Here is a 21,271-nt window from a genome sequence, read left to right on the forward strand (position 1 = left end):
TTCTACAGACATATCGAGCCTATACATTCCTGGGTTCTACTCTCCAAGATCTGCAGTTAGTCTATCCACTCTTTGCTCCCTCCCCTTTTCTCACAACTTCCTCAGGTTGTTCCGCTCTTCTCTCATTAAAGATGTCCGTCTCGCCCTAGCACCCACTTTCATTTGCAGTCCAAACAGCATTATAAAAATCCTATAAAATGGCAGGCGTGTATATCGCACATGTCAATTCCCAGCCAATCAATAGCAGGCGAGCAAGGTGAGGAGGGGGAGGGAAAGAGGGAGGCAGGAGGATGCAATGGAACTCTCATTACTAACTAGCGCAGGAGGCCAGGGATTAACTTCTTGTTTCATGTTTAACCCGGCCCTATTTTGCAATTTTCAACTAAGATTAAATTGGTTAAATGTTAATAGTTGTTGGGATTTGCTGCTGAATGAAGAGGTGGTTTACCATTAGGGTAAGGACCACAGTACAGTGTGTGTCAGATTTTGCTATACCGTGGCACTCATCCAATGTTAGTGTGGAATTCCTGAGTTGCCGTGGTTGGTGGCAGGCATACATTAAGGGGGATGCATGGGTATGGTAGGGCTTACCCCTCACTCTCATAACATCTGCAAAAAGTCTACAAAGGGCCAAGACGACCCTCGCCAACCTCCCCGCAAAACAAAAACCCTTAAAATGACATGCTTCTTTGATTCCCTCCACACACACAAAATCAGATTGGGTGTCTGAATAATGCAGGAAGCTGATCTCGGACAGCAGACTACGATAAAATATTTCTGTCCATACATAAGCTAGCATTCGCCGGTGCTTGTTAGCCTAAGCAGCCCTGCGTCGCTGGGGTTTGGCATTGTCTGGATTAAAGGGCAGGTGAGAGCAGAGCAGGCAAGAGGGGCTGATTACGGTCTGTCTGTTGGAAGGGAAAAGAGAGGAGAAGGTGTTTTTACTCCACATTTCCTCATTAAAGAAGAAGTTCTGACCAGGGTTTTGAGGTAACTCTTGGCTACTAAGCTTGTTCAAACGACCTTCTGCTTCTGAACAAAGGGGACTCCTAAATCCAGTGAATATTGACAACAAAATCAACTCTTGGCTACTATGCTGGTTGGAGAGTGGTTTAGGAGGCCAAAACTGAATGCTGTTCCCATTTAGTTTGTTTCAATAAATTATCCAAGAAAGACATCTGTGGGTTTTTGAGCAGAGTCTAAAAAGTGTAAGACAATCGTGGGTGTCTTTTGGAGACAGTGACTGGCTGAGGTCAGTTGACAGTTCAAACTTTTTATAAAAAAATCTAAAGTTGACAGTATAAAGTTACATCGTCTGACTGAAACGTTAACATGCTAGAAGCTCATAATAATAAGACAAATTGAACGGTGAAGACAACACTTGATCACAATGATCACGTTTGTCGCTGTTAAGAGCAAACCTCTCAGAAGGGCCCTAATGAAATGCTTTCAATGTTCAGTCATTATAGGTGGTGGGCCGACGCCGAAAACAGTCAAGTTGATCGATCTACGTCGAGGAGCTGATTTTCTCTATACGGCAATGAAAAATTCTTCAGATTATTGTAAAATCTGGTGGCAGCTTAAATTCTTGCAAATCTTTTCTGAAAAATGTGTTTTTCAACGCTGTATGCTTCTATCTATGATGTAAACATAGCCTCAGATCCGCTGTCAGGTTATTAAGAGGAACTAACCCTAGCTCTGAAAGACTGAAATAAGATGAATATCTGTGAGTGCACTTAAAATGTAGAATGCAATACGAATAGTCTTTATCATATGAAGAGGTAAATCGCCTGACCATTTAGCCAATGTATTGAAAGCTAGCCAACGTCACAGTTGACTAGCATAACCAGCTAATAATGTAAACATCAATGTGCCTGCTCAAGAAGCTAGTGTTTCATTCGCACTCTCTCAAATTTAATGTTGAATCATGTTTTGGCATGGATCTCTCATTTCAAGTAACTAGCAGCAGGTTTAAAGAAACATTCAATCAAATAATTTGCATAGAAACCCAAATAAAAGCATGTAGAGTGTCATGTGTGTCAGATGTGTATGACAGCTGCATATACATATTAGCCAACACATATGGCAAACCTTGCAATACAATCTTCTCTAAAAACAGTTGTACAGTGAGTGCGCTCTGCAATAAGATAACCAGAGTTTGCCATATGGAGCTGCCCAATACAGAAAGTCAGTAGCCTGACGCGAGCCTCGGCTTGTGTGAGCCGGAACAGTTCCTAAGCAGGAGCCAAACTCCTGATTCTGTAGCGTGAGACAGCTTGATGTACAAGTACACCCCCGAGACAGGACAGACCGGAGGGCCTTACCCCCAATCTAGCTCCTCAATGTTAAGTGCCAAGCGGAGATGCTCCAGGTCTCATTTTTACAGTCTTTGGTATGACTTGGCCAGGGATGGAACACACAACCTTCCAATCTCGGGGGCGGACACTAACCACAGGGCCACTGAGTTGGTTAATATGCATCATGTTGGATGTGTTGGAATATAAAGTATCGAGAATGATAAAGAGCCTGTAAGATTATAGAAAAAGCAGTTGGGAAATAAATGTTTGAGTTTTAAACACTAAAAGTTCACTGAATGCGAGTATATTTTGGTTGTTTAGATTATTAACTTCCCTACTAACTTTCTAAAAGTTGACAGTGGCAAAATCTTGCCAATCCATTCATTATTCTACTAACTATGACCAGGTGTGAGACATATTTTCCATAATGCATGTTTCCTGCAAATACATTTAAACAAGATCACCACAAATAGTGTTTAACAATTTGAGAACGGCGACAAATAGCAAAGGTTTCTCAGGCAGTGTAAATTTTTCTACAAGTGTCTCAGGCCGTATTGGAAGTATCTAAATATAGTGTAGCCTACCAATCAATGTACATCAAGTGCCATGGAGGGCACAATCTTACAGTCCAGAAAAGAGAGCAGTACCATCTACGACAAACGCTTGGGCCTCTAAACTAGAACTGTTATCAATGCATGCTTCAGTATTTCCCCTTCTCTCTAAGAGCATTTTGTGTACTGGTTCAGCGAACAACCGATAACCTGAATCAGAACCAGAAACTAAAGTGATCTATGCTGTCCCAGAACAGAACCATAATTTTAAAAGCACGGGAACCGGTTAATTACGTTTTGGCCATTTTTTCCCAGTCCCACAATTTTTTTTGTTGCATAGGTTACTGTAGCCTACTGACGACATTACAATAGCCTTGAGATTTGATGCACCTGTACTGACCTCGCCTTCTGGATGATAGCAGGGGTGAACAGGCCGTGGCTCAGGTGGTTGATATCTTTAAATTATATTTTTGGCCTTCCTGTGACATTGGGTGCTAAAGGTGTCCTGGAGGGCAGGTAGTGCTCCCCCAGTGATTCCCTGGGCAGACTGTACCACCTTCTGGAGAGCCCTGCGGTTGCAGTCGGTGCAATTGACATACCATGCGGTGATACAGCCGAACAGGATGCTCTCAATTGTGCATCTGTAAAAGTTTCTGGAGGGTCTTATGGCCGAAACCAACTTTTTGTCTGCCTCCTGAGGTTGAAGAGGCGCTGTTGCACCTTCACCACACTGTCTGTGTGGGTGGACCATTTCAGATCGTCAGTGAAGTGTACGCCGAGGAACTTGAAGCTTTCCACCTTCTCTTCTGCGGTCCCGTCGATGTGGATAGGGGCGTGCTCCCTATCCAGTCCACAATCAGCTCCTTCGTTTTGTTGACGTTGAGGGAGAGGTTATTTTCCTAGCAGCACTTTGCCAGGGCCCTCACCCCCTCTCCGTAGGCGGTCTTGTGAGTGTTGGTAAACAGGCCTACTATGGTTGTGTCATCTGCAAACTTGATTGCGTTGGAGGCGTGCGTGGCACACAGTCATGTGGGAACAGGGAGTACAGGAGGGGGCTGAGCACGCACCTTTGTGAGGCCCCCATGTTGAGGATCAGCAAAGCGGAGGTGTTGTTTCCAACCTTTACCACCTGGGTCAGGAAGTCCAGGACCCCTTTGCACAGGGCGGGGTTCAGGCCCAGATCTTAATAATGACCTTGGAGGGTACTATGGTGTTGAAGGCTGAGCTATAGTCAATGAACAGCATTCTGATGTAAGTATTCCTCTTGTCCGGATGGGATAGGGCAGTGTGTAGTGCAATTGTATCGTCTATGGATCTATTGGGGCAGTAAGAAAAATGAAGTGGGTCTAGGGTATCACGTAAGGTGGAGGTGATATGATCCTTAACTAGCCTCTCAAAGCACTTCATGATGACAAAAGTGAGTGCTACGGGGCAATAGTTATTTAGTTCAGTTACCTTTGCTTTCTTGGGTACAGGAACAATGGTGGACATCTTGAAGCAAGTGTCTCCATAAACACTCCAGCCAGTTGGCCAGCACACACTCTTGAGGACGCAGCTAGGGATGCCGTCTGGGCTGGCAGCCTTGCGAAGGTTAACACACTTAAATGTCTTACTCACGCCGGCCACGGAGGACGAGAGCACACAGTCCCTGGCAGGACGCGTCGGTGGCACTGTGTCATCATCAAAACTGGTGAAGGTATTTAGCTTGTCTGGGAGCAAGACGGTGTCAGCGATGTGGCTGGTTTTCCTCATTGTAGTCTGTGATTGTCTGTAGACCCTGCCACATGTGTCTCATGTCAGAGCCATTGAAATGTGCATTTTGCGCGTATGCTACCATCTATCCATGGATTCTGGTTTGGGTAGGTTTTAATAGACCCTGTGGGAACAACATCCCCTATACACTTCCTGATGAACACTGTGTCCGTGTAAAAAACATGTAGAAATAGAATGAAACAGGCATTTTTGCTCTATTACAGTGGCGCTATAGTAGACATCGATCAAGGGCACAAGGCTGTGTGCGCAAAAATAACGTTAACTTCTTGGTGACATGGGGGCAGTATTGAGCAGCTTTGATGAATAAGGTGCCCAGAGTAAACTGCCTGCTACTCTGTCCTAGATGCTGATATATGCATATTATAGTAGTAGTACTGGATAGAAAACACTCTGAAGTTTCTAAAACTGTTTGAATGATGTCTGTGAGTATAACAGAACTCGTATGGCAGGCGAAAACCAGAGAAAAATCCACCCTGAGAAAAATCCAACCAGGAAGTGGGAAATCTGAGGCTTGTAGTTTTTTAAAACTCAGCCCCTATTGTAGATACAGTGGGATATTGGTTATGTTGCACTTCCTAAGGCTTCCACTAGATGTCAACGGTCTTTAGAAACTTGTTTGAGGATTCTACTATAAGGGAGGGGCTCATGAGAGCTGTTTGAGTCAGTGGTCTGGCAGAGTGCCTTGGGCTTTGACGTGCGGTCACGAGAGAGTTAGCTCTCGTTCCATTACTTATGTACAGACAATGGAATTCTCCGGTTGGAACATGATTGAAGATTTATGTTAAAAACATCCTAAAGATTGAATCTATACTTAGTTTGGCATGTTTCTACGACCTGTAATATAACTTTTTGAACTTTTCGTCCAAACGTTCGGCTGGACCTGAACGCGCGTTTGGTTTTGTTTACCAAACGCCCTAACAAGAGGCTATTTGGACATAAATGATGGACATTATCGAACAAATCAAACATTTATGATGGAACTGGGATTCCTGGGAGTGCATTCTGATGTTTAGAGAGGTTAACCGAGCTAAAAAAAAAAAATTATAATCCCCCTCACTCACAAGTGTTACGGTCAAGTTGAACACAACAAAAGCAATATCTTTGGGCTACACTGCACATTGTTACATTGGACACTTTCTGCCTGTAGGCATCTGTTCTACAATGTGCAAGCAGAGTATGATACCATTTGTTGGAATAATTTCTCTCTTTCAGGCAGAGAGCACACCTGGCATACCCCTTCTTACCCACTGTGTGTATTGAGAAAGTGTGTGGCGTTCCTTTCACCTCTATATTGGCATCCAGCTTAAGCCAGGCCAAACTACACTTGATCCCTGAATTCACTTGTTTAACAAGCAACGCCTCATTTTCACCTAATTCTCTCATTTTGAAAATTAACCACATACTGTGGAGGGAAAACATTAGTTCAGACATCTAGTTCACTAGCTATCGAACTAACTAACATTTCACACAGATTGCCAGGGTCCAGTAAGAAACTAACATTAGGTTTCTAACATTAACGCATCTGATGATATAACGTTAGCTAGCATTTTAAATTTGTTTTAATTTATTAGCCAGCTAATTTTCACACCAGAAACACAATTATTTGATCAATTAAGTTGGCTAATGTTGCTCAATATTTCTCTGGCTAGCTAATAGAGAATTAGACCCAGCGAGCAAGATACTTAATGTTAACAATACTTGTTCCACCACACTTTCTCCCTCACTTCAAACTTTCCAAATGACAGTTGTTTTTTGGTTCCAGCTCATGAAGTATGCTTCATCACCTTCTCACCCCCGTCTCCATGGTCAGGCTTCTCACCTACCTCTTTGTTATCGTTCAGGGGATGCGCTGCTGTAACTGGCAAACTGCTTTTGCACTCGCTGTCTTTCCAGAACGTGCATTGATGCTGTAACTAGCAAATTGGTTGTCTCGTCTCTCTTCAGTCACATGCACGACTGACTGTGCCTTGGATTCAGCCAGTATTGCTCCAAACGAGCATCACTCGTTCGCTTACAGCCAATGTTGATCCAAAGTCCCCCACCCCGCCTAAACTTTTCTCATTAGATCTACACGGATCACGTAGGTCACCTATTTTGACTAGTTTGCATCCCTGAACTGTTTGATTGTTACCCGATTAAATTAATAATGTAACAATTAACTCATTAGGATTTGGGGCACCACGGAAGAAGTTGTTTAGAGAGTTACAATCTCCCAAATTAAATTCTAGAAAGGTCTTTACCAAGAACATCGATAAACTGTCAACGACCCTGGGTCTCGACCCCGTCCTGGACTTTCTGACGGGCCAATTGAGAATCTGTGGTATGACATAGAGATTGCTGTACACAAGTGGAACCTAACAAACTTGATGGAGCTGGAGCAGTTCTGCCTTGAAGAATGGACAAAAATCCCAGTGGCTAGTTCTGCCAAGCTTAAGGAGACATACCCAAAGAGACTTGCAGCTGTAATTGCTGCAAAACGTGGCCCTACAAAGTATTGACTTTGGGGGGTGAGGTGAATAGTTATGCACACTCAAGTTCTATTTCTTTGTCTTATTTGTTTGTTTCACAATAAAAAAATATTTAGCATTTTCAAAGTGGTAGGCATGTTGTGTAAATCAAATGATACCCCCCCCCCAAAAAAAAATATAGATATATATTTTAATTCCAGGTTGTAAGGCAACAAAATAGGAAAAATGCCAAGGGGGGATGAATACTTTTGCACGCCACTGTATGTACATATTCTTATTCATCTCTTTACATTTGTGTGTATAAGGTAGTCACGAATGTTAGATATTACTGCACTGTCGTAACTAGACGAACAAGCATTTCGCTACACTCGCATTACCATCTGCTAACCATGTATATGTGACCAATAAAATTTGATGTGAGTTTATTTCTTCACCTCGTGTTGAGGTTCAGAGTTTCAACAATTTAAAAAAACGTAGCTCCACCTCACATTTCCTGGTCTAAAGGTTGATTCCTCTTCCAAGCCTTTATGCACTCTTGGTAAAAAGGAGCTCTGACCTCCCTCGGGTGTGGTTAACCTGTTTGGGATAGGGGGCAGTATTTTCCCGTTTGGATGAAATGCGTGCCCAGAGTTAACTGCCTGCTACTCAGTCCCAGTTGCTAATATATGCATGTTATTAGTATATTTGGATAGAAAACACTGAAGTTTCTAAAAAACTGTTTGAATGATGTCTGAGTATAAAATAACTCATATGGCAGGCGAAAACCTGAGAAAAATCCAACCAGGAAGTGGGAAATCTGAGTTTTGTAGTTTTTCAACTCTTGGCCTATCGATAAGTGTCTATGGGGTCAAATTGCACTTTCTAAGGCTTCCACTAGATGTCAACAGTCTTTAGAACCTTGTTTGATGCTTCTACTGTAAAGTGGGGGCTCATAAGGGCTCTGAGTCAGTGGTCTGGCAGAGTGCCACGAGCTTGTGACGCTCGTTCACGTGAGAGTTAGCTTGAGTTCCATTGCATTTCTGAAGACAAAGGAATTCTCCGGTTGGAACATTATTGAAGTTTTACGTTCAAATCATCCTAAAGATTGATTCTATACTTCGTTTGACATGTTTCTACGGACTGTAACGGAACTTTTTGACTGTCTGCTCGTACGTCATGAATTTGGATTACTGGGCTGAAAGCGCTAACAACAAGAAGGTATTTGGACATGAAGATGAACTTTATCGAAAAAATCTAACATTTATTGTGGAACTGGGATTCCTGGGAGTGCATTCTGATGAAGATCATCAAAGGTAAGTGATATTTATAAATGCTATTTCTGACTTCAACATGGCGGATATCTGTTTGGCTTGATTTTTCGTCTGAGCGCCGAACTCAGATTATTGCATGGTTTGCTTTTTCCATCAAGGATTTATATATATATATATATATATATATATATTTATATATGGGATATATATATATATATATATATATATTTATATATATTTATATTTATATATATTTATTTATATATATTTATATATATATATATTTATATATATTTATATATATATATTTATATTTATATATATATATTTATATTTATATATATATATTTATATTTATATTTATATATATATTTATATATATATTTATATATTTATATATATATATATTATTATTTATTTATTTTTAAATCGGACACAGCGGTTGCATTAAGGAGAAGTATATCTTTAATTCTGTGAATAACACTTGTATCTTTTATCAATGTTTATTTAGAGTATTTCTGTAATTTGATGTGGCTCTCTGCAAAATCAGTGGATGTTTTGGAAGCAAAAGATTACTGAACGTAACACGCCAATGTAAAATGAGATTTTTGGATATAAATATGCACTTTATGGAACAAAACATACATGTATTGTGTAACATGATGTCCTATGAGTGTCATCTGATGAAGATCAAAGGTTAGTGATTAATTTTATCTATATTTCAGCTTTTTGTGACTCATCTCTTTGGCTGGAAAAAAGGCTGTGTGTGTTTTTGTGACTTGGCTCTGACCTAACATAATCATATGTTGTGCTTTCGCTGTAAAGCCTTTTTGAAATCGGACACGATGGGTAGATTAACAAGAAGTTTTTCATTTGGTGTATTGTACTTGTTAATGTGTGAAAGTTACATATTTCTGAAAAAATATTTTTGAATTTCGCACGCTTCCTTTTCAGCGGAATGTTGTCGATGGGTGCCCTAGCTGTAAGAAGTTAATGTGCAAAGGATATGATACTTTCATCATTTTCCATATAATTTGTATTGGATGGAAACTTGACAGATAAAGGGGGTATCCTTTACAAGTTACAGTATTTGGTACAGTTTTTAATAGCATCACAAAATGAAAAACAATATGACATTCATTTTCTACATCTCAACACTGACCATTAGCCACATTCCCCATGTTATAATTACTGTTCCATTATCCACTTGTGGACGTTAAGAGTATTGGGCGGGCAAAAGTGTCTGTAAATTGGTACTAAAAAGCAAGAGAGAGCCCTCTCCGGCTTAATTTACAACCGAGTGTGAGCCGTCAACCCGGCAGTTCTCTCCTCCCCCTTTGCGGGTGGGACAGGGTCTGGTTATTGTCAGCCATTGCCAAGCTTATCTGACCCATTGTGATCCTCGCAGGACACTCATGACAGAGCCTATGTTCTTAATTTAATGTATTCTATCCACACTGTTAAAATGTCTATACATCCCATCACACACACAGTTCATTTGGAAAGTATTCAAACCCCTTCACTTTTTCTTTGCGTTACAGCCTTGATCTAAATATGACATTTTTTGTTTCCCCTCAATCTACACACACTATCCAATGACAAAAAAAACAAAGACATTTTTGCACATTATTTGAATTTTAAAAAAGGACATATTACATTTATGTATGTATTCAGAACATTTACTCAGTGCACTTTTCTAAACACCTTTGGCAGTGAATACAGCCTCGAGTCTTATTGGGTAGGTATGACGCTACAAGCTTGGCACACCTGTATTTGGGGAGTTTCTCACATCCTTCTCTGCAGATCCTCTCAAGCTCTGTCAGGTTGGATGGGGGGGGGGGGGGAGCACTCTGGAGCACTCTGGAGCAGGTTTTCATCAAGGATCTCTCTGCACTTTGCTCCGTTCATCTTTCCTTCAAGCCGGACTAGTCTCCCAGTTCCTGCCGCTGAAAAACTTCCCCATAGCATGATGCTGCCACCACCATGCTTCACCGTAGGGATGGTGCCAGGTTTCCTCCAGACGTGACGCTTGGCATTCAGGCCAAAAAGTTCAATCTTGGTTTCATCAGACCAGAGAGTCCTTTAGGTGCCTGTCATCTGACTTTTACTGAGGAGTGGCTTCCGTCTGGCCACTCTACCATAAAGGCCTGATTGGTGGTGCTGCAGAGATGGTTGTCCTTCTGGAAGGCTCAACCATCTCCACAGAGGATCTCTGACAGAGTGACCATCGGGTTTTTGGTCACCTCCCTGACCAATGCCCTTCTCCCCCGATTGATTAGTTTGGCCGGGTGCCAGCTCTAGGAAGAGTCTTTGTGGTTTCAAACTTCTTCCATTTAAGAATGATGGAGGCCACTGCGTTCTTGGGGACCTTCAATGCTGCAGACATTTTTTGGTACACTTCCCCAGATCTGTGCCCCAACACAATCCTGTCTCAGAGCTCTACGGACAATTCCTTCAACCTCATGGCTTGGTTTTTGCTCTGACATGCACTGTAAACTGTGGGACCTTATATAGACAGGTGTGTGCCTTTCCAAATCATTTCCAATTAATTGAATTACCACAGGAGGACTCCAATCAAGGTTGATCAATGGAAACAGGATGCATCGGAGCTCAATTTCAAGTCTCATAGTAAAGGGTCTGAAAACTTATGAAAATAATGTTTAATTCTTTATAAAAATGTGCAAAAAAAAAAAACTGTTTTCACTTTGTCATTATGGGGTATTGTGTGTAGATTGAGGATTATTTTATTTAATACATTTTAAGGCTGTAACGTAACAAAGTGTTTAGTCAAGGGGTCTGATGACTTTCCAAATTAACTGTATAATTCGGTGGGCCTTATTCTGATGATCCATGTCATACGATATCCAGCGCATCAAGGCAAGCTTCCGTCACACTCTGTCTCTCTCCACACCCGCAAAATGACCGTTGCATCTCACGCTCCTACACTGGTCTGTCCATAGTGACTGGCAGCACAGTGTGTCTTTCATTATGATTAAACCATGCAGTTAAGGCAAAATACAATTTGGTCTTAATGACTTTCCTATAGAGATTAAATTGCTTATCCACTCCATAGCTTTCTGGTTGGTTAAGTAATTTAATGTTTAAAAAAAAAGAAAAAAGATTTGAGGTTTAAAAAGGAACAGAAAGGAACGCTATAAACCGGTACTTTTGGGCGGTTTAAACCAGTTCAGAACTTTACTTTGCTGGTCGGAACAGTGGAACAGAATGAAAAAAAATAATAGTTCTGAACAGAACCAAGCTATTGGAAAATAATGTTGGTTCCAATAGTATAATAATCTGTCACCTGTTAAATTGATTCTATACTGAACAAAAATACATACGCAAACATTAAATAATATTAATAATATTTTCCATATGCAGCTGAGAGCATTTCTCCCCACAGGTGTGGCATATCAAGAAGCTGATTAAACAGCATGATCATTAGAGACAGGTGCACCTTGTGCTGGGGACAATAAAAGGTCACTCTAAAATGTGCAGTTTGGTCACAACACAATGCCACAGATCTGTCAAGTTGAGGGAGTGTGCAATTGGCCAACTGCAGGAATGTCCACCAGAGGTGTTGCCAGAGAAATGAATGTTATTTTCTCTACCACAAGCCACCACCAATTTAGAGAATTTGGTCGTACATCCAACAGGCCTCATAACCGCAGACCTCATGTAACCACACCAGCCCAGGACCTCCACGTCCAGCTTCTTCACCTGCTAGATTTTCTGAGACTAGCCACCAGGACAGCTTATGAAACTGAGGAGTATTTCTGACTGTAAGAAAGCCCTTTTGTGGGGAAAAACTTATTCTGATTGGCCTGGCTCCCAAGTTGGTGGGCCTATGTTCACCCATGGCTGTGCCCCTGTCCATTCATGTGAAATCCATAGTCAGTCCTAATGACTTATTATTATTTTATTTTTTTATTGACCGATTTCCTTATATGAACTAAGCTCGTTGAAATTGTTGCATTTATATTTTTGTTCAGTATACATGTGCTTGCTCAAACAAGCACATGTATCTGTAGTTGGTGTTCTTCAACTTTAAAATGCACTAGACTGTAAGACAAAACCCACAAAGAAAGACAACAGGCAAAGACATACAGCATGTGGTCCCAATGTCTAAATAGAGACAGCAGGGATAGTCCAAACTGCAGTAGGATGGTTCTCCTCACAGGGGAGTGAATCAGCTCACGCTTGTTGAATTGCACTTGGTTTTTATTTGACCTTTATTTAACTAGGCAAGTCAGTTAAGAACAAATTCTTATTTACAATGATGGCCTAGGAACAGTGGGTTAACTTCCTTGTTCCGGGGCAGAACGGCAGATTTTTACCTTGTCAGCTCGGGGATTCGATTTAACAACCTTTTGGTTACTGGCCCAACACTAACAACTAGGCTACCTGCCGCCCCATGAAGGTTGATCTCTGGGAGCAGGACAAAGGAGAGCTGAAAAGATCACGAGACAAAAGGAAGAGACAAGAATGAATAAATTAATCACCGCAAAGGAATGTAGCTTGTGCTAGAAAATGAACATCCTGACAGCCAAACTATTGACAGGGATAATGTGGCCTTTCTTATTTGTCAGTTTAAATTAAACTCAGTGAATCCTTCCTTGATGAATATATTTCCTTTACACTACTTGTCCTATAGATAGATGTTTGTAGTTGTAAATTAATTGGAATAACCTGATAACTAAAACCCTCCTGGTCCAGGAATGACATGCAAGCTAGTGATTAAAGCCATCTGCTCCTGCTAGCTAGCAACATATATCTACTTGTTGTAACTAGTTAGCTAACTAGCAAGCTAGCTACATTACTACGGTTGCTGCATTCTATGTTGGGAGTCATTTTACAGCTTGCATCAACGGTATCACGTTTCTATAACTAAATAGTTAATTACAAATAAATGTAAAACTTTACCTGAAAGCAGTTTGTCGGACGGAGATCTCGAGCTTCTACACCTGCATTGCTTGCTGTTTGGGGTTTTAGGCTGGGTTTCTGTACAGCACTTTGAGATATGAGCTGATGTCAGAAGGGCTGTATAAATACATTTGCTTTGAGCGGTCACCAGCTGCGTTTAGTACTTAGATATGGAGAATGTGATTGCAGACAATGATCAGCGGAGACAGTACACGTTTTCATTGGTTTACAGTTTAGTACTCGGCCGAGTTTGCCTGTCCAGTTAGCGAACATGCATTTTTATTGCAATAATTTACATTGTTCAAGTCGCAGCTTTTTGTTGGCAAACATTCCAAAGATATATATGAAGGATACAACCTTCTCATCTGATATTGCATCTTCTCGCAGATATTGCGGTAGCACAAGCAAGACACAATCTACACATTGTATTGGGGAAAAACAATTTGGGTTTTGTGTGATGTAATCTTTATAGTTATGCCACAATACAGCCAGCTGTCAGCCTCCTGTTTAGCCAATGTTTGCAGTAGCGACAGTGGCAAGAAAAAGCATGCGAACCCTTTGGAATTACCTGGATGTCTGAATAAATTAGTCATCAAATTTCATCTGATCATCTAGGTCACAACAAGACAAATATATAAATTACTAATACAATTTTTTTTTTTTTTTTCTTGTCTATATTGAATACATCATTTACAGTGTAGGTTGGAAAAAGTATGTAAACCCATAGGCTAACCTGGAGTCCAATCAGTGAGACAAGATCGGAGATGTTGTTTAGGGCTGCCTTGCTCTATAAAAAAAAAAAATGTGAGTTGAGTTTGCTATTCATAAGAAGCATTGCCTGATGTGAACCATGACTCGAAGAAAAGAGATCTCAGTAGACCCAAAATTAAGAATGCATAAAGCTGGAAAGGGTTACAAAATTATCTCTAAAAGCCTTGATGTTTATCAGTCCATGGTAAGACACATTGTTTATAAATGGTGAAAGTTCAGTACTGTTGCTACTCTTCCTAGGAGTGGCCATCCTGCAAAGATGACTGCAAGAGCACAATGCAGAATGATCAATGAGGTTAAGAAGAATCCTGGAGTGTCAACTTAAGACTTACAGAAATCTCTGGAACATACTAACATCTCGGTTGACAAGTCTACAATACGTAAAACACTAAACAAGAATGGTGATCATGGGAGAACACCACGGAAGAAGCCACTGCTGTCCAAAAAAACCAACAACATTTCTGCACATCTGAAGTTTGCAAAAGTGCACCTGGATATTCAACAAAATATTCTGTTGACAGATGAAACTACAGTTGAGTTGTTTGGAAGGAACACACAACACTATGTGTGGAGGAAAAAAGGCACAGCACACCAACATCAAAACCTCATCTCAACTGTAAAGTATGGTGGAGGGAGCATCATGGTTTGGGGCTGCTTTGCTGCCTCAGGGCCTGGACAGCTTGCTATCACAGACAGAAAAATGAATTCCCAAGTTTATCATGCCATTTTGAAGCTCAACAGAAGTTGGGTGAAGCAACGGGACAATGACCCAAAACACAGAAGTAAATCAACAACAGAATGGCTTCAACAGAAGAAAATACACCTTCTGGACTGGCCCAGTCAGAGTCCTGACCTCAAACCGATTGAGATGCTGTGGCATGACCTCAAGAGAGCAGTTCACACCAGACATCCCAAGAATATTGCTGAACTGAAACAGTTTTGTAAAGAGGAATGGTTCAAAATTCCTCCTGACCGTTGTGCAGGTCTGATCTGCAACTACAGAAAACGTTTGGTTGAGGTTATTGCTGCCAAAGGAGGGTCAAACATTTACTAAATTCAAGGGTTCACATACTTTTTCCACCCTGCAATGTGAATGTTTACAGTGTGTTCAAAAAAGAGATGAAAATGTATAATTGTTTGTGTTATTAGTTTTAAGCAGACTGTGTTTGTCTATTGTTGTGACCTAAATGAAGATCAGATCAAATTTCACATACCTTTTCTTGCCACTGTAGGTTTCTTCCAATTGACAGATTTTCATGCGAATATGAAAAAAACAAAACAATAAAAGTACATTCTACATACTAAGTTTTAATGTAACTAATATAAATCTAAAGTTCAGGTCCTCCCAGTTGTGCCCTCGTCAGTTGAACCTTGTTTCCTCAGACACATTGGTGCAGCTGGGTTAAGCGGACTGTTAAGAAGAGCAGTTAGGGGGGGGGGGGGGGGTAATGTTTCAGAGGACGCATGACTCTCCCGAGCCCATTGGGAGGTTGCAGCGATGAGACAAGATCGTAATTGGATCACACGAAATTGGGGAGAAAAAGGAGGTCAAATAAATACATCTAAAGTTCAATGTGTTTCCATCGCATTTTCAACTCTACCGATCTCCACGGTCACAGAATGTTGCGTTAAATAGCAAATGTGCCTCTCTGCAATTTAGCCAACAGCTGGCAGATACAGTGCGGGTAGGCTAGTCTACATGCTGAGATTATTATGGATACGTTTTATCCATAATATTTGTATTATGTCAAGCATCAATCACGTCATCAGAATAAGAGTCTCGATATTTATCGGAAAGGAGCATCAAGATCACCGTGCACTTTCCACACCCTGTGAAGTTCATCATAACGTATTTCACCTGTAGCCTAATAAACTGCATGCTTTCCCGAGTCATAGTGGGAGGGACCACACACACCATCTCGGCTTATACATTTTACAGACACAAAAGGATCCCACTATATCGAAAGCACAAATGATCTGTCTGCATTTATAAAATTGTACCGAAATGACCTGTTTCCATCCCAGCTGTGCTAATCTTTTTCTAAATACGGTGTGACTTTACTCACATAAACATGGTTAATGATGGAAAATAACATTACATTGCTATTGACTGCTGGTTTGTGTACAAGTGGTAGCATCACAAGTAAGTGAGCACTAAGCAGGAGGGAAGCTCGTGGACCCCGCATGAGCAGAAATCTACGTATTATTTTTTTTAAGCAACAGCATGTTGGATTCCAGAAAATCCAAAACCGCAGCCACTCCATATTACTAATTACCTGTATCCATGATTTCCCTTAGTGGTTTTAATGGCCATCTGCTGGAGTTGGTTCAATTGGCATGGTGGTGGTTACTTTGACCATATTGCATTGTTTAAGATGTACAAACAATTTGTCAGAACATTGTGAAGAGCTTTCCTTCTGGCTGAGTCAGAGACAAGCTGTCTTGATGCTTCATGTTGCTAGGCTATGGACGACCATGTTCCCAGTAGGACATTTTAAGTTCACACTTGAAGAAATGTGTAATATTCATATGCACAGACAGAAAGACACTTAACAGAAATAAAATGGAAAAAAAAGGAGGAAACGTGTTCCCTAAAAAATGAAATCACACTATTTCATACAAGCTAAGCAACACACACACACACACAGGGAAGACAACACGGTCACATTAATTACCTTTCCACACAAGCGATGGGGAGGCATTCGTAACGAATTCTGTCTCTCCCCCTACTCCTTTCCCTCTTCCTCACTCCTCTCCCTCTCGACCTATTCCATGCTCTCTCCCTATTCCAACCTCTTCCTCACTCTCTCCCTCCCTCCCTCCCTACTCCTCTCCCTCTTCCTCGCACTCTCTCCCTCTTCCTCACACTCTCTCCCTCTTCCTCGCACGCACTCTCTTCCTCGCGCACACTCTTCCTCGCACGCACACTCTTCCTCGCACGCACACTCTTCCTCTTCCTCCCTCTATTCCATGCTCTCTCTCCTTCCCTCTCCCTCCTCCATCTCTCCCTCTCTAACTCACTCTCGCTATTCCTCCCTCCCTCTCCCTATTCCCCCTCCCCCAATTCCTCCCTTTCTCCCCCATTTCCTCCCTCTCTCTCCCCCCCATATCATCCCTCCCCCCTAATCCTCTACTCCTGTCCCCCCTCCGCTCTCTCTCTCCCCCTCCCTATTCCTCTCTAGCCCTCTTTCCATCTGTTCCTCTCCCCACCTCTCCCTATTCCACTCTCCCTCACTCCCCCATCCCCCTCTTTCTCTCTCAAGCCTCCTCCCCTCTCTCATCCTCCCCTCAACCCCCCCCCCCTCTCAAGCCTCCCCCCAAGCCTCTCCCCTTCTCTCTCTCAAATCTACCTCTCCCCTCTCTCTCAAATCTACCTCTCCCCTCTCTCAAGCCTCCTACCCCTGTCTCAATCCTGCCCTCTCTCTCATCCTCCCCTCAACGCCCCCGCTCTCTCTCAAGGCTCTCCCCCGCTCTCTCTCAAGGCTCCGCCTCTCCCTCTCCCTCAAGGCTCCCCCTCTCCCTCAAGGCTCCCCCTCTCCCTCAAGGCTCCGCCTCTCCCTCAAGGCTCCGCCTCTCCCTCAAGGCTCCCCCTACCCCTCTGTCAAGGCTCCCCCTACCCCTCTGTCAAGGCTCCCCCTACCCCTCTGTCAAGGCTCCCCCTCCCCCTCTGTCAAGGCTCCCCCTCCCCCTCTGTCAAGGCTCCCCCTCCCCTCTGTCAAGGCTCCCCCTCCCCCTCTGTCAAGGCTCCCCCTCCCCCTCTGTCAAGGCTCCCCCTCCCCCTCTGTCAAGGCTCCCCCTCCCCCTCTGTCAAGGCTCCCCCTCCCCCTCTGTCAAGGCTCCCCTCCCCCTCTGTCAAGGCTCCCCCTCCCCCTCTCTCAAGGCTTCCCCTCCCCCTCTCTCAAGGTTTCCCCTCCCCCTCTCTCAAGGTTTCCCCTCCCCCTCTCTCAAGGTTCCGGCTCCCCCTCTCTCAAGGCTCCCCCTCTCTCAAGGCTCCCCCTCTCTCAAGGCTCCCCCTCTCTCAAGGCTCGCCCTCTCTCAAGGCTCGCCCTCTCTCAAGGCTCGCCCTCTCTCAAGGCTCGCCCTCTCTCAAGGCTCGCCCTCTCTCAAGGCTCGCCCTCTCTCAAGGCTCGCCCTCTCTCAAGGCTCGCCCTCTCTCAAGGCTCGCCCTCTCTCAAGGCTCGCCCTCTCTCAAGGCTCGCCCTCTCTCAAGGCTCGCCCTCTCTCAAGGCTCGCCCTCTCTCAAGGCTCGCCCTCTCTCAAGGCTCGCCCTCTCTCAAGGCTCGCCCTCTCTCAAGGCTCGCCCTCTCTCAAGGCTCGCCCTCTCTCAAGGCTCGCCCTCTCTCAAGGCTCGCCCTCTCTCAAGGCTCGCCCTCTCTCAAGGCTCGCCCTCTCTCAAGGCTCGCCCTCTCTCAAGGCTCGCCCTCTCTCAAGGCTCGCCCTCTCTCAAGGCTCGCCCTCTCTCAAGGCTCCCGCCCTCTCTCAAGGCTCCCACTCGCCCTCTCTCAAGGCTCCCACTCGCCCTCTCTCAAGGCTCCCACTCGCCCTCTCTCAAGGCTCCCACTCGCCCTCTCTCAAGGCTCCCACTCGCCCTCTCTCAAGGCTCCCACTCGCCCTCTCTCAAGGCTCCCACTCGCCCTCTCTCAAGGCTCCCACTCGCCCTCTCTCAAGGCTCCCACTCGCCCTCTCTCAAGGCTCCCACTCGCCCTCTCTCAAGGCTCCCACTCGCCCTCTCTCAAGGCTCCCACTCGCCCTCTCTCAAGGCTCCCACTCGCCCTCTCTCAAGGCTCCCACTCGCCCTCTCTCAAGGCTCCCACTCGCCCTCTCTCAAGGCTCCCACTCGCCCTCTCTCAAGGCTCCCACTCGCCCTCTCTCAAGGCTCCCACTCGCCCTCTCTCAAGGCTCCCACTCGCCCTCTCTCAAGGCTCCCACTCGCCCTCTCTCAAGGCTCCCACTCGCCCTCTCTCAAGGCTCCCACTCGCCCTCTCTCAAGGCTCCCACTCGCCCTCTCTCAAGGCTCCCACTCGCCCTCTCTCAAGGCTCCCACTCGCCCTCTCTCAAGGCTCCCACTCGCCCTCTCTCAAGGCTCCCACTCGCCCTCTCTCAAGGCTCCCACTCGCCCTCTCTCAAGGCTCCCACTCGCCCCTCTCTCAAGGCTCCCACTCGCCCTCTCTCAAGGCTCCCACTCGCCCTCTCTCAAGGCTCCCACTCGCCCTCTCTCAAGGCTCCCACTCGCCCTCTCTCAAGGCTCCCACTCGCCCTCTCTCAAGGCTCCCACTCGCCCTCTCTCAAGGCTCCCACTCGCCCTCTCTCAAGGCTCCCACTCGCCCTCTCTCAAGGCTCCCACTCGCCCTCTCTCAAGGCTCCCACTCGCCCTCTCTCAAGGCTCCCACTCGCCCTCTCTCAAGGCTCCCACTCGCCCTCTCTCAAGGCTCCCACTCGCCCTCTCTCAAGGCTCCCACTCGCCCTCTCTCAAGGCTCCCACTCGCCCTCTCTCAAGGCTCCCACTCGCCCTCTCTCAAGGCTCCCACTCGCCCTCTCTCAAGGCTCCCACTCGCCCTCTCTCAAGGCTCCCACTCGCCCTCTCTCAAGGCTCCCACTCGCCCTCTCTCAAGGCTCCCACTCGCCCTCTCTCAAGGCTCCCCCTCGCCCTCTCTCAAGGCTCCCCCTCGCCCTCTCTCAAGGCTCAATCCCCCCCTCCCTTTCAATCCCCCCCCCCCTCTCTCTCTCTCAATACTACCCCCTCTCTCTCTCAATCCCACCCTCCCTCAACCCCACCCCCCCCTCTCTCCTCTCAGAGACAGAGACTGTGCATCCCCACAGAAGTCTGTTCAATTACACCCGCTGCTGGGTCCCTGCTAGGACAACTAATGGAACGCAGCTTGACTCCTGTCAGCCTTGCCGCTAGCCCGGGAGAAAGCTTCATTTAGCCCATCAAACGCCAAGCCAAGTCCCAGTGCCGACCAGGCCCACCTCAGCCTCATGCTCCCCATTCCCTTCTTTCCTCCCTCTTTTTATTTTCTTTCCACACCCGTTCGACAACATCTTCCACCCTGCCTGACCTGTTCATGAAAATAGTATTTTTCTAATCTGAATGTTTCTAGATATGATAGAAAACACACCACAAGCATTGCCACACCCACAAAATGTTATTTGATGAAAATACAGCACAGCTTTTAACAACACTTTGTTTATTCAGTGCTCAATGCTTAGTTAAGACTCTAAATTTAGCCATATGAAATAAATCGATACAGATAACGGGGATCATTAATAAAATACAAATATCCACACACTGATGAATGCTCCCAATGTTTTTTGTGCATCGTTTCAACCCAGCAGGAGCACTCAGTGGACAGGGATCTATTCTCTATTTTTGGTTTACTTTGTGTACCCAGCACCTGCAACTTCCTGGACATGTGTACACTACGTTGGACAATAGCGTATTAATGTCATCACAGCCCAAAGAAAATTGACAACACACTTTATTTTGACCTTGAAAAAGTACTGATAATGATGACCTAGGCTAAGCTATCCTTGGATCAAGGCTAAGACGCGGTGTTGCGGTGCAGTCCAGTGCAGTCAATTGGGAAACAGCAATGGTGTAAGGGATACAACAGGGTTGTGATTGGGACACCAAATTCTGTGGCTTACCTAGCGTGGGGGGTCCTAGGTAGAGTGGGGGACATCACCGGTGCTGGGGTGGCTTTGAGAATGCTCTGGGGCACCACAGGAGAGGTGGCTATATCCCTCCTGGACTTGTTATGACAGGGCTCTGCATATGGAGGACAAAAAAAGAAAAAAATGGGACTTCAGAACTCTAATGAAGGAGACTATGAAGCAGGGATGGCTAACTGGCAGCCAATGGATACAGAGCTGTCACACACAAATGCACACAACCTACCAGGGGAGTGTATGGAGTTTTGCAGGGGGATGTGTGCAGTATTGTCTTTGTGTGGAGGTACTTCTTGCTCCGCTGCCAAGTCCTCTGCATCGTCACACCCTCTCATCTCACTGCAGAGACACAGAGTCAAACTTTGTCAGCGAATGGTTGGATTACTAGATACAAAAATGCCAGTTACTCAGAGAGCGAGAGATGGAGAGGAAAGAGTGTGTGAGAGATTGAGTGAGGTGGTTCCAAGGCTTTACCTGAGTAGTGCACGGCTGTTGGGTAAAGGATCGGTCCCATTTCTGGGCATGGAGTGGCTGAGTTCATCTAAAGTGGCTCGCTGGAACCTGTAAGA

The 21,271-nt window shown here is 44.6% G+C and overlaps 1 protein-coding gene across 4 annotated transcripts in view; it reads right to left on the minus strand.

The window, feature by feature from the left end:
* The window catches only part of LOC109893808 (protein hinderin), a 37,058-nt gene that overhangs the window by 2,036 nt on the left and 13,751 nt on the right, over positions 1-21,271 (minus strand). For all 4 annotated transcript variants that reach the window (XM_020487030.2, XM_020487016.2, XM_020487010.2 and 1 more), the window contains 3 exons: positions 21,177-21,263; positions 20,932-21,041; positions 20,682-20,802 (listed from right to left, as the gene is read on the minus strand). In XM_020487030.2, the coding sequence (XP_020342619.1) occupies positions 20,682-20,802; positions 20,932-21,041; positions 21,177-21,263 (318 nt within the window). The remainder of the gene's footprint in view (positions 1-20,681; positions 20,803-20,931; positions 21,042-21,176; positions 21,264-21,271) is intronic.

Source organism: Oncorhynchus kisutch, linkage group LG1 (genome assembly GCF_002021735.2).
Source record: "Oncorhynchus kisutch isolate 150728-3 linkage group LG1, Okis_V2, whole genome shotgun sequence".
In the NCBI taxonomy this organism is placed as follows: domain Eukaryota; kingdom Metazoa; phylum Chordata; class Actinopteri; order Salmoniformes; family Salmonidae; genus Oncorhynchus; species Oncorhynchus kisutch.